The 11,743-nt window shown below is 38.5% G+C and overlaps 1 protein-coding gene across 2 annotated transcripts in view; it reads right to left on the bottom strand.

Moving 5' to 3' along the window:
* Positions 1-7,272: 7,272 nt before the first annotated feature.
* The window catches only part of Sec23 (transport protein Sec23), a 29,945-nt gene continuing 25,474 nt past the window's right edge, over positions 7,273-11,743 (bottom strand). For both annotated transcript variants that reach the window (XM_071724820.1, XM_071724821.1), the window contains one exon: positions 7,273-7,579. In XM_071724820.1, the coding sequence (XP_071580921.1) occupies positions 7,490-7,579 (90 nt within the window). In that variant the 3' untranslated portion in view covers positions 7,273-7,489. The remainder of the gene's footprint in view (positions 7,580-11,743) is intronic.

The following is an 11,743-nucleotide window of genomic DNA, read 5'->3' as shown; positions in this document are numbered from 1 at the left end:
AGGAGGAAGCATAGCTATGCAGAATCTTCTCTTCATAAGTTAGATTTAAGGTCTTAGATAAGTCTAGGTTAAAGATTTAGGTTAAGATTTTGTTGCTTTAGTGCGTGCGTTACTTTAGGCTTGTCATCATCACTGTTCTACAGATTTTTGTTGCGTTATACCGTATCGATGGCTTAGTGTATGATGTTAATTCTACTGATGGTTCTACTAATTTTGTGCTGTGTAGCACTGTATTGCGACTGCTGTGTTTGCTGGTGATTGTTGACTGCAAGGCTTCCTGAGGTAGCCACTTGATTGAGAGTATCGTATTTCATCCTGTAACTACTAGATTGTTGACCGCTGTAACACTGCAATTATGTATATGCTTTATTACAATTGCCCTTTAGCCTTTGCTTGGGCATAATAAATCATCTATCTATCATCTATCATCTCTTCCTCTCTCTCTCCCTCTCTCTTTCCCCTTCTCTCAGACACTCTCTCTCCTTTTCCCCTCCACCTCCCTCTCGCCCTCTCCCTCTCTCTCTCTCCCTCTCTCTTTCCCCTTCTCTCAGACTCTCTCTCTCCTTTTCCCCCTCCACCTCACTCTCGCCCTCTCTCCCTCTCTCCCTCTCTCCCTCTCTCCCTCTCACCCTCTCTCCCTCTCTCCCTCTCTCCCTCTCTCCCTCTCTCCCTCTCTCCCTCTCTCCCTCTCTCCCTCTCTCCCTCTCTCCCTCTCTCCCTCTCTCCCTCTCTCCCTCTCTCCCTCTCTCCCTCTCCCTCTCTCCCTCTCTCCTCTCTCCTCTCTCCCTCTCTCCCTCTCTCCCTCTCTCCCTCTCTCCCTCTCTCCCTCTCTCCCTCTCTCCCTCTCTCCCTCTCTCCCTCTCTCCCTCTCTCCCTCTCTCCCTCTCTCCCTCTCTCCCTCTCTCCCTCTCTCCTCTCTCCCTCTCTCCCTCTCTCCCTCTCTCCCTCTCTCCCTCTCCTCTCTCTCTCTCCCTCTCTCTTTCCCCTTCTCTCTTTCTCTCCCCCTTTCCCTCTCTCTCCCTCTCTCTCCCCTTCCCCCCTCTCTCTCTCTAAAATGCTATAAATTGAAAAATATTACTTTTTTATCGACTGAAATGCAATTCCGTCGTATACAATACTTTGAGATTCACTCAATTATTTCCTAAAAAATTGGAAAAATTTCGTAACCGATTTCCAAAAAGATACCGGTTCCTAAAAAGATCGGTAACGAAAAACTATACAGTTTATAGCACTCCCCGGGAAATTCTACCCCTATTTTATATACAATTCTTTAAAATTCGGTCAATTATTTCTCAAAAATTTAGAAAAATTAAAAAAACCGGTTTCCAAAAAATTGGTAACAAAAAACTATACACTCTATAACACTCCCCGGGAAATTCTACCCCTATTTCATATACTTTTAGTAAAAATTCGGTCCATTGGTTTCCGAGATCATAGCGAACAAAAAAAAAGGCTAATTCGAAAAACTTCTGATACCGGTTTCCAAAAAGATCGGTAACAAAAAATTATACACTTTATGGCACTCCCCGGAAAATTCTACCCCTGTTTTATGTACAATTCTTTAAAATTCGGTCAATTATTTCTCGAAAAATTAGAAAAATTAAAAAAACCGGTTTCCAGAAAATTGGTAACAAAAAACTATATACTCCATAACACTCCCCGGGAAAGTCTACCCCTATTTCATATAATTTTAGTAAAAATTCGGTCCATTAATTTCCGAGATCATAGCAAACAAAAAAAAAGGCTACAAACTCTGTTGCTTTATAATAATAGTATAGATTACTACTACTACTATTAGACAAATAAAAGTGTTTCAGACAAAAGTTGTTCAAATTAATTAGTAGAAAAAGATTGTACAATAAAAAATAAAGGTTTTCATGTCTAATATAGAAAGTGTTTGAAACTCACTAGCTACTCACGCGACATTCGCAGTCCATTTTCTCGAAAACTATCATAGTTATGAAAAAATTGAATATACTTTTTTGTAGACAATTTAATAAGTTTTTATTTTAATAATAACTATTTTTTTCAATAAAGTCAATATTTTACGAGATATATGCAAAAAAACCGAAAAAATGTATCTATTTTTCAAGATGGCAGCGAACGCTCACCTTCAATTCATCAAGACTTTTCAGACATTCATTAGTAAGCCTAAACAAACATCTCTACCAAGTTTCAAAACTTTTAGAATTATTTCTGTGAAATGCTTAAATTGAACCTATTTTGACTATGGTATATGTCGTATATGATGTTAAAAGTAACATGTATAATGCATATGTTAAAAACATACTAAGCAATTATGATAATCATCTTTCATCATTTTTTGTGCCCTAACAGCGAGATTTGCTTCATTCTAAATGTGTCACTATTTCAGGCACATTATCTAGCTGTTTCTTCAGAACGCAGTGTTGCAGGAAATATTTTGTCCAAGTTGATTTTAAATGAATAATATAATATAATTAGACTCGTGAAAATGTCAGAGATTTAAAACAACTGACTTCGATACGCGGATCTAGCTCGCGGCGTGGCTGGGTTCGAAGGAGGCGCGGAGGAACAGAAGCGAGGCGTGGGCTGGCAGAATGAAGCGTATCGTTTTCGATAACAAAATAATAAAAAGTTTATTCTACAGTAACAAATGCTCGCGATGTGCAGATTCGCGATGCACACGTATTTACAAGCAAGGAATTTCATATGCGCAGAGTACAGTGTCGTGATGCACGCGTATGTGCGCGAGGCGAACCGGCGCGGTACAATGAAAGGCGCGCGTGAATATGATTCTCGCGGGATGGCACTAGCGGCCGGGCACACGCGTTGTGCGATCGGGACGGATGATCGGTTCGTCGCGGGCGGCGCGAGGTAAATATTCCGCCTGGCTTGTTAGCGCGGTACGTACGGGGCGGAGCCGGTGCTTTCGGAAGTTTGTGTGCCGAATCGCGTTACAAAGTTTATCGATACGGGCGGAGCCGGTTTTCCCGGCGTCGCGGAGCGGGGCGCGTGGAAATGGCGCAAAGCGCGGACGCGGCGATGAGATCGCGGGGATTCCGCTCGGATGGCGGAAGGATCGGTCTAGCCGCTAGCGCGAGTCCGACCACCGAGAAGCGCTCGGTGGAAGCAGAGTACGGAGGCTCTACCCCCGGCGGAAAGCTGCGAGCGGCTAGATCGAGGAAATGGAGCGAGTCCGACCACCGAGAAGCGCTCGGTGGAGGCAGAGTGCGGAGGCTCTACCCCCGGTGGAAGGCTACAAACGTCTGGAGACGAGGCGGTATCCGTCGAGGCACACTCGGTGGAGGCAGAGAAGCGCTCTACCCCCGGTCGGATAGCCCTGTGGATGAGGAAGCTGGTCGTTTACCGAGACTCACTCGGCGAAGACAGAGTATACGATAGCTCTCTACCCTCGGTTGGCTAGCTTCGGATAAGCGGATGCGAGAGCTTAGGATCGGTGCGGTCGGTGAACAGGTCGGTCGCGGAATCGCTTTTGCGTTAATAAACGCCCGTTTATATATACGCCGCGGCGGCGTTTCGGAGTGGCGAGGGTAGCGACGGCAATCGCGAGCGCCGGGATAGAGCGGCGCGGGCGGAGCGGTCGGTAATTACGGCGTCCCGACGCTGCGATTGCGTTCGGCGGCGCTCGGTGCGTCGGCGGCCGCAGACTTCCTAACTTGGAATGTATTAAAAATAAAGTAAGCACACCGTGCCCGTTCCTCGCCCGGCGGATGGTCGGCCGTGCGGTCTCGGCTTGATGTTTGGCCGGAACGATGCATATTACGGGGCGCATCGTTACAGATTTAACGGCGAATGCGAGTCGGGCGCGGAACGTGGTGCGCAAATAAAACTAAAACGTCATTTAAATATGACGAACGTTTCGGCTCTTCTTTCGAGCCATCTTCAGCATTTATTAAGAAAAGAAGATTTATTCTATTCCTGCAGAGCTCGAGGTAGGAAGCCCCTTTCTTGAGATGTCGTGACAAGCGAGCTGGTACGCACGGTTATAGTGGACATTTCCACTGTGAAAAAGAAAAATATATTTAGTCAATCGTTAAAAGAAATAGAAAGAGAAAGGAGAGAGCTTACCTCAAGGTCTGCAGCAGTCAAAGAAGTACAAAAATTGAAAAGTCGCAGTAGTCAAAGGATGAATTCGAAGAGTCGGACATTTCGGAAATTAGAGGCAAGTACAAAATAAAGTCTCACGCATGTCGGTTGGAAACAAAGTGAGACGGCGGGTCAAAGATTCGTAGGTCAGAACAAGGATTGATAGTTATAAACAAAATACACGGCCGGGAAAAGGCGAAAACAAAGTTATAAATTATTTATGACGGACAAGTATGCATGGTGTAAACAGTCGGTGTCTGATTGTAAGTTTAAACTATGACGCTGTTGTCTTATGTATAAAACTTCGGAAATATATCGCTTTATGATATCTTTCATGATCCAAAATTTTAACGTTATCCTAATCGAAATCGTGGTCATTCTGGGTTTTGTGATCGGTAATCACGGAGTGGGCAGAACTGTTTCTGTGGATATGACTGCGATGTTCGAATATTCTAGTTTTTAATTGTCTGCCAGTCTGCCCCACGTATGATGCGTCACAATCTCGGCAAAAGATCTTGTAGACAACATGGGACTTATCGACCGAGCTTCTTTACTTTCTCATCCGAAATTCCACGAAAAAAATCTGGATCTGGAATTTATTCATTAACTAAATTTATTCGTTAACTAAGTTGATTTACGTTTAATGTTGATTTACTGCTATATAATTTTAAGTTACCTGTCATATAAATTTAAGAACAAAGCTTAAATCTGATTAACCTTTAGACCGCCGGCATTTGATGAGCTTTAATCCTCTTAGAAAGTCCTCAAATTGTTGTGCTTATATCTTATATATAACATATACAAAGTTCCGATCACACGTAGAGTCTATATTTAGGTTTTCCGGCGGTCTAAAGGTTAAAGAACCTTATACAATATATTTCTGTCTTTATTTTGTCTCTTTTTCAATGTAATTTAGTTTTAGTTTTATTTTAATTTTGCATTTATATATTACTGTAGAGGGAATTATTTACTTTGACATCAAACAGACATCAAAATAACAGTCATAATCACCATCAAGGTATGGGACGTTTTGCAGTCATGATGCCATCATTTTGCCATCATTTTGATCACTCCTTTTGACATCATACCCCTCGTCAATTTGATGGCAATTTGACATCATTTTGACTAGGTTGTTTTCGCTGGGTAACTCAACCTAAGTGATATGTATAAATCCAAAAATTTAACCTAAATGATAGTAGCTTTAATTTCCCCTTAACAGAATTATTATATCACAAAATTGCGTTATTTAACTCAACGCAGGTGATATGTATTTCAAAAAATATATGAAATCTTTAAAATGCGCCAATTACAAAGAGAATATATTATTGCTTTGAAAAATAATTGTTGTGCAACTACTTTTAAAAAATAAAACCCAAGTGGTACATATCTTTGTGTTCCCATTCAAGCCTCTTCCTATTCCAACCCAAGTGGTAGTAGCTTATTTAAGGCTCCTGGTCCCTGAGCCGAGAACTCCGCGTTGACGGTGGCGACGTACCGTCGCGGTAGAAATAAGAACTCTCTCCAATGGAGACTTCTGTCCTCTGTGACATGTTGACAACCTATTTTGTCGTGCGTGGAATTTCCTTATTATTCGCTCTGTACTTGTGCTATAACGTTTAACGTATTCGTGAAACTCGTAAAATTGACCGAGGAGTAAAGGCCAGTCTACAATGAGTCTTAATCGTTAATCAGATGTCGGAAGAGTTAGAAGAAATAGTCATAAGCGTATCGTAAGGCAATCGGAAGTCTGTAATCGGTGATCGTAATGGCCAGTCTACAATGTCATTAGTCGTTAGTCAGATGTCGGAAGAAATAGTCATAAGCGTAATCGCTTACGATCGCCGATTACAGACTTCCGATCGCCTTACGATACGTTTAGGCCCGGTCTACAATGGGTGTCGTAACTGTCGTAAGTCGTTAGTCGTAAGAAATTGACCAATCACAATCGAATTTGAAGAGAATAATCAACTAATGATTGGTCAATTTCTTATGACTCACGACTTACGACAGTTACGACATCCATTGTAAACCGGGCCTTATGACTTTTTCCGACTCTCTTCCGACATCTGACTAACGACTAACGACTCATTGTAGACTGGCCTTAAGCGATTGGCCAAATGCCATCTCTTACGATCACCGATTACAAACTTCCGATTGCCTTACGATACGCTTATGACTTTTTCTTCTGACTCTCTTCCGACATCTGACTAACGACTAACGACTCATTGTAGACTGGCCATTAGGGCCGGTCTACAATCAGTCGTATGTCAGAGTCGGATGTCGGAACGTAGCCGATGGTCCAATGAGGAAAATTTATTTTTGAAAAAGAAATTCTCTCATTGGACCATCAGCTACGTTCCGACATCCGACTCCGACATACGACTGATTGTAGACGGCCCTTTAGAGATGGCATTTGGCCAATCGCTTACGATCGCCGATTACAGATTTCTGATCGCCTTACGATACGCTTATTAATTTTTCCGATTCTCTTCCGACATCTGACTAACGACTAATGACTCATTGTAGACTGGCCATAAGATTTGCAAGAAATACATATGCGAAGGAACATTTTCAACTTCTTTCGATAATCGTCAAACGGCTTGTTTTCCCGTATGTTTAGGCTTCGTTTTATGGTTGTTTGTTTATTGTTGAGGGAAAAGAATAGTCCTCGGTCAATTTTTAGAAGTGTTTTAAAACGATCTATAGTGATTTTTTACTGAAATGTCTTTTTATTTGAGAATGCCACGCACGACAAAATAGAGTCATTTCTCGCCTCGATAGCAAGAAATTCAATATGGCCGCGGTGACTACTCAGAAGCCTTAATAGAGAGACTATTGCAAAAATAGATCAAAATCGGAGGGGGGTCGTATACGGAAGTTTTACCGTGGTACGCTTATTACCTAATACTCTATATATGCTCGGTCACGGTTCTCTTTATATATAAGACTCTAGGTAGAAGACATCCCTCGAAGGAAAACATACGAGCGAGCGTACATACACAGACCTTACAGCGCTCGCCGAACGCCTATCTCCTTAAAACGCTATAATTTTTTTCGAATTTCGACTTGCAACTCTAGAAAAATATTTTTAAGATATACTGTAAAAAAATGCAAAAATTAAAAAATTGATTTTTTTACCTGTTAGGTGTATGTCCCCTCTTAAAATAATAAAATTACTATACATTGCCTAAACATTTTTCGATTTATTGTAATATTAATGTTGCATTTACATATTCAATTTTTATTAGCTTACTTTACTTTTCTATATAATTTTTATAATAACATTAATTTATTCTTGTTTTTCTAAATATAAATTGTCTGCATAATAAATGAATATTTATCATAATATGTATCTCTTATAGCTTATATCTCTTATAATATTAATATAATGTATTATAGTTTATGCTGTAGATGATACAGCTAGTTTCTTCAAATGTTCCATAAATACTTGTAAACTGACATCATCCGTCAGAACAGGGGCACCACTCTCCTAAATAAGACAAACCAAATGACATAATTATTCATTACTAAATTATAAAAACACAATATTTAGTTTAAAATTTTTTTGCTTTTGACTGACATTAAAAAATAACTGCTAAACATACTTAATTCAATTTTTCAATTATATTAAATTACTACAAATATTTTAATTTCTATTTACTCAAGTGTTTGTTAGAGAAAAGACAGAAAAAGAAAAACAAAAGTAGAGATAAAGAAAAAAAGTATAAAACAAAGAGAAACAGAAAGAGCAGAGAAGAGATTTTTATTAAGTAAATATTCAGAAATATTTTCTTATTTAACATATAGAGGTTGCAACTAAAACAGTTTTAATCAGATCCGGCTCAAAGTAGGTGATTTTGGTCCTCTATGTGTATCATAATTCCCTTAAATTTCGTCATAGAGCCATTTGATTCGTTATAATGGCAGTCTGAATTTTCTCGACTTGTATAGGATTTCATACTCTTACTTCAATCACATGTGTTTTCAAGTAGTTAATATTAATGTCGCACCATCATACTTTCTCAAAAACTTGATGTGCATGATGTGCAAAATATGTTAGAACCGTTCTTTTCATCGAATGCGCTTATGTTGAAATCGAGCGTTATTTTATTACCTCACATAGCATCTTCTAGGCTGCGTTCGGGGAGCGTGCTATTCTGCTATTAGCGCTATTGCATCATTCTATCTTTACCGCTTGTCAGGTGTAAAACAAGGATAGAATAAGCAAATAGCGCTAATAGCACGCTTCCCGAATCCAGCCATGGAAATGATCATTCACAGCTTCACTCCATTTCTCTAATGTTTTTTTTTTCCACAGGGAACACCAAAATCTTGTTAGTCAAGAATCACACAAACTTTTTTAAATAAACTGATATTAGTTTTTCTATTATAATAATAGTTATTTTTCCTTCGAATAGAAAAGTAAGTCCCATTACCACGTCAAGATTCCAGTCTTAGAGGGTTTTTCCTTTTTTTTAACTTTATTTTATATTTTATACTCTTTTTTGTTCCTTTTTTTAGTTTTAGCACACTTAAAATCTTAAGAGAAAACATATAATAAAAATAAAAGAGAAAACATTCATAAATCTTACTTAGCAAATAATTACAAAATAAGACAATTCGCTATCCAAAGTCGATTTCTCATCCGTTCAGCATGAAAAAGCTCATCCATTACATAGTTTTCAAACTTTCGAGAAGGCTTGTAAGTGCTCACTGAATGGTGTCGTGTGTACCTAAGGTACCATGCTATGTAAGCACAGCATCCCATAATTCTTGCGCCAGTCTTGTACAGACAATAGGCCTGCTCGTTTTCGCTGCACTTCTGAACTAGTGCAATAAGTTAGAATGAAACAAATATATTTTCTTTCATTCTAACTTATTGCACTAGTTCAGAAGTGCAGCGAAAACGAACAGGCCTGATACCAACCACCTATTGGATTTGGTCCGACATTGATCTGAATCCACAAATTGTAAACTTTTGAAGTCTATGTATGCCGGGATTGGATTTGTACGTACCTTAGGTACGCACGACACCATGCAGTAAACACTCACAAGCCCTCTGAAGAACAAAAAACTATCCAATAGATGCTTCTTCATACTGGACACGGATAAAAAATCGACTTCGGATAGCAAATTCTCTTAAATAGTTTTGCAATCATTTGCTAAGTAAGATTTATAAATGTTTTCTCTTTTATTCATAAAACTTTAAGGCTCCTGGGTACTCGTCGCGGCCATGTTGAAATGTGACGTCAGAAGCGATAATGACACGTTGAAAATTCTTGCGTAGTATTTCCAAATAAAAAGATATTTGCTTAAAATAACACTACAGATTATTTCAGCACACTTCGAAAATACTCCGAGTTGAGGTTAAGTCTACCCCTTTCCCTTGACAGTTAATAAACAGCCGTAAAACGAATGTGATACGATGCAAACCGTGCGCAGGCGCATGACTAGATTTCGTATTACGTTCATTTTACGGCTGTTTATCTGTCAAGGGAAAGGGGTAGACTTAACTTCAACTCGGAGTATTTTCGAAGTGTGCTGAAGTGATCTGTAGTGTTATTTTAAGCAAATATCTCTTTTTATTTAGAAATACTGCGCAAGAATTCTCAACGAGTCAATTCTCAACATTTCTCGCTTCTGACGTCACATCTCATGAGATGTCGGGAAAGAGCCCAGGAGCCTTAAGTGTAATAAAACTAAAAAAAGAAAAAAGTATAAAATAAAGTTTAAAAAAAGAAGAAACCCCATCCGAAACTGGAACCTTGACGTGGTGATGGTGCCTACTTCTATTCGAAGAAAAAAAGAGTATGAAATCCTATACAAATCGAGAAAATTCAGACTGCCATTATAACGAATCAAATGACAAAATCATTTAATGGAATTATAAGGCACACTTAAGGCCAGTTTCACCAACGTCGAATAACTGTAACATTCGATTAAATTCACTCTTTATCTCTTTCTAACTATCCCCTTTAGAAAGAGACGAAAAGTGAGTTTTAATCGCATGTTACAATTAATCGGAGATGGTGAAATCGGCTCATAGAGAATCAAAATCACCTACTTTGATCCGGATCTGACCTTGGCCCAAAAACTGGCCTTATTGGCCGTCCTCTTTTGGAATTACATTCAAAAACAATTTCAATAATATATACTAAACAGAAACATTTTAAGCCTAAAGTAAAAAGACTTTTGCAAATTAAATTTCAAAATACATATAAAATATTAAAAATGAGAAAATTTTTATTTTACAAGTTACCAAAATCGAACATAAATATCTCAAAAATGTATATCTAAAATATCTTTTCGATAAGTCTGGAATATACCGTACATTTCAGTTAAAATAATTTTTGGGAATATTATTTTTAATTTAATAATTTTAACCCATCACCAGATATAAGCTTAAAACTATATTTTTATTTTTAACAAATATTAAAAAGTATTTAACAACTAATAGCTTTGATATAACCAAAAAACTTTTAATTTCCAAATTTTCTGAAATCTTTCATGTAATTAGCCCATCGATAATATCCCAGATAGCCAAGCGTTCCTTGGCATAAGAAAGGAAATGGTTGTTTGGCATAAGTTTCCCTTCAGTTATCATCATATTGCTGTCACCGGGACAATAGTAATTTCGTTTAGAGCAAACTTAAAAGCATTATGCAAACAACGATTACCTGCGCAAACGAGCGGAAAGCTTGTAGCATACTTATTGCCATAAAAGTTGCCACAATCTGTTGGCAACCGTTTTCGTAAAATATTTAGTTCACATTTTCGCCAATAAAATGGAAATATATGTAGGCAGCTATAACTATAAATAATAATTATATATATATATATATACAGGGTGTATCAGAATGTTTGGTACTTTTTTCATATTTAGATAGAGCGAGCCAAACTGAGTCGAAAAGTCATGTACCATTTTGCAATTTTCGCAATAGTTGATGAGTTATTAATGATTAAAAATCACCGTATTGGCCCGGCCCACCACCAAATCCAAGCGCGCGGCGAGATGCGGCCGCCCCGCGGTCGGCGCGCGGGCAGTTGTTTACTTCAAGCGGCACGAGCGGCGCGTAACGCCGGGCCCCCGTCCTGAGCGATGATAGTTTCTCGCCTTTTTTAAATAGAAATAAAATTTTCTAACAACATAGAAAAATTTTTTGTGCGTACTTATGTACATACGTGTGTACATGCATACACAGTAAAATATCAATTGTACTGCTTAAAAAAGCGATTACTCAATTTACTTTTTTTCTGTTAGTAATTAACGGTTGTCTTTAAGAAAGAATATTTTTTTGATAATAGTCTTAAAATGTACAAATTTTAGAAAGAGTCTTTATCATGTACTCGAAAGAAGAATTTATACTCCTTCAAAGAACATAATAAAATTTTATTAAAGAAAAGTCAAAATAATAAATAAAGTAATATGAGGACCCTCGAGATTAAAATAGGAGAAGTCAAGGCTATGAGGGTCAGACGCAGATCACAGTGCGTAATATCAGAAATAACTGACTTATTCGTCGTTTTAATACATTACATCGATCCGTACGTTTCGGCTCAGCTTTGAGCCATCTTCAGCGGTAGTTACAGAAGTTAAGTTACACGTTCTCCGTACCGTATGGTGAGTTTACTGATTCAAAGTATCAGAAACATA

The sequence above is a fragment of the Temnothorax nylanderi genome, unplaced genomic scaffold (assembly GCF_030848795.1).
Source record: "Temnothorax nylanderi isolate EJ_2023f unplaced genomic scaffold, tnyl_v1.0 TNYL_tig0852_pilon, whole genome shotgun sequence".
Taxonomy (NCBI): domain Eukaryota; kingdom Metazoa; phylum Arthropoda; class Insecta; order Hymenoptera; family Formicidae; genus Temnothorax; species Temnothorax nylanderi.
Note: the sequence above shows the minus strand (reverse complement) of the source record. Positions and strands in the feature narration are given on the sequence as shown.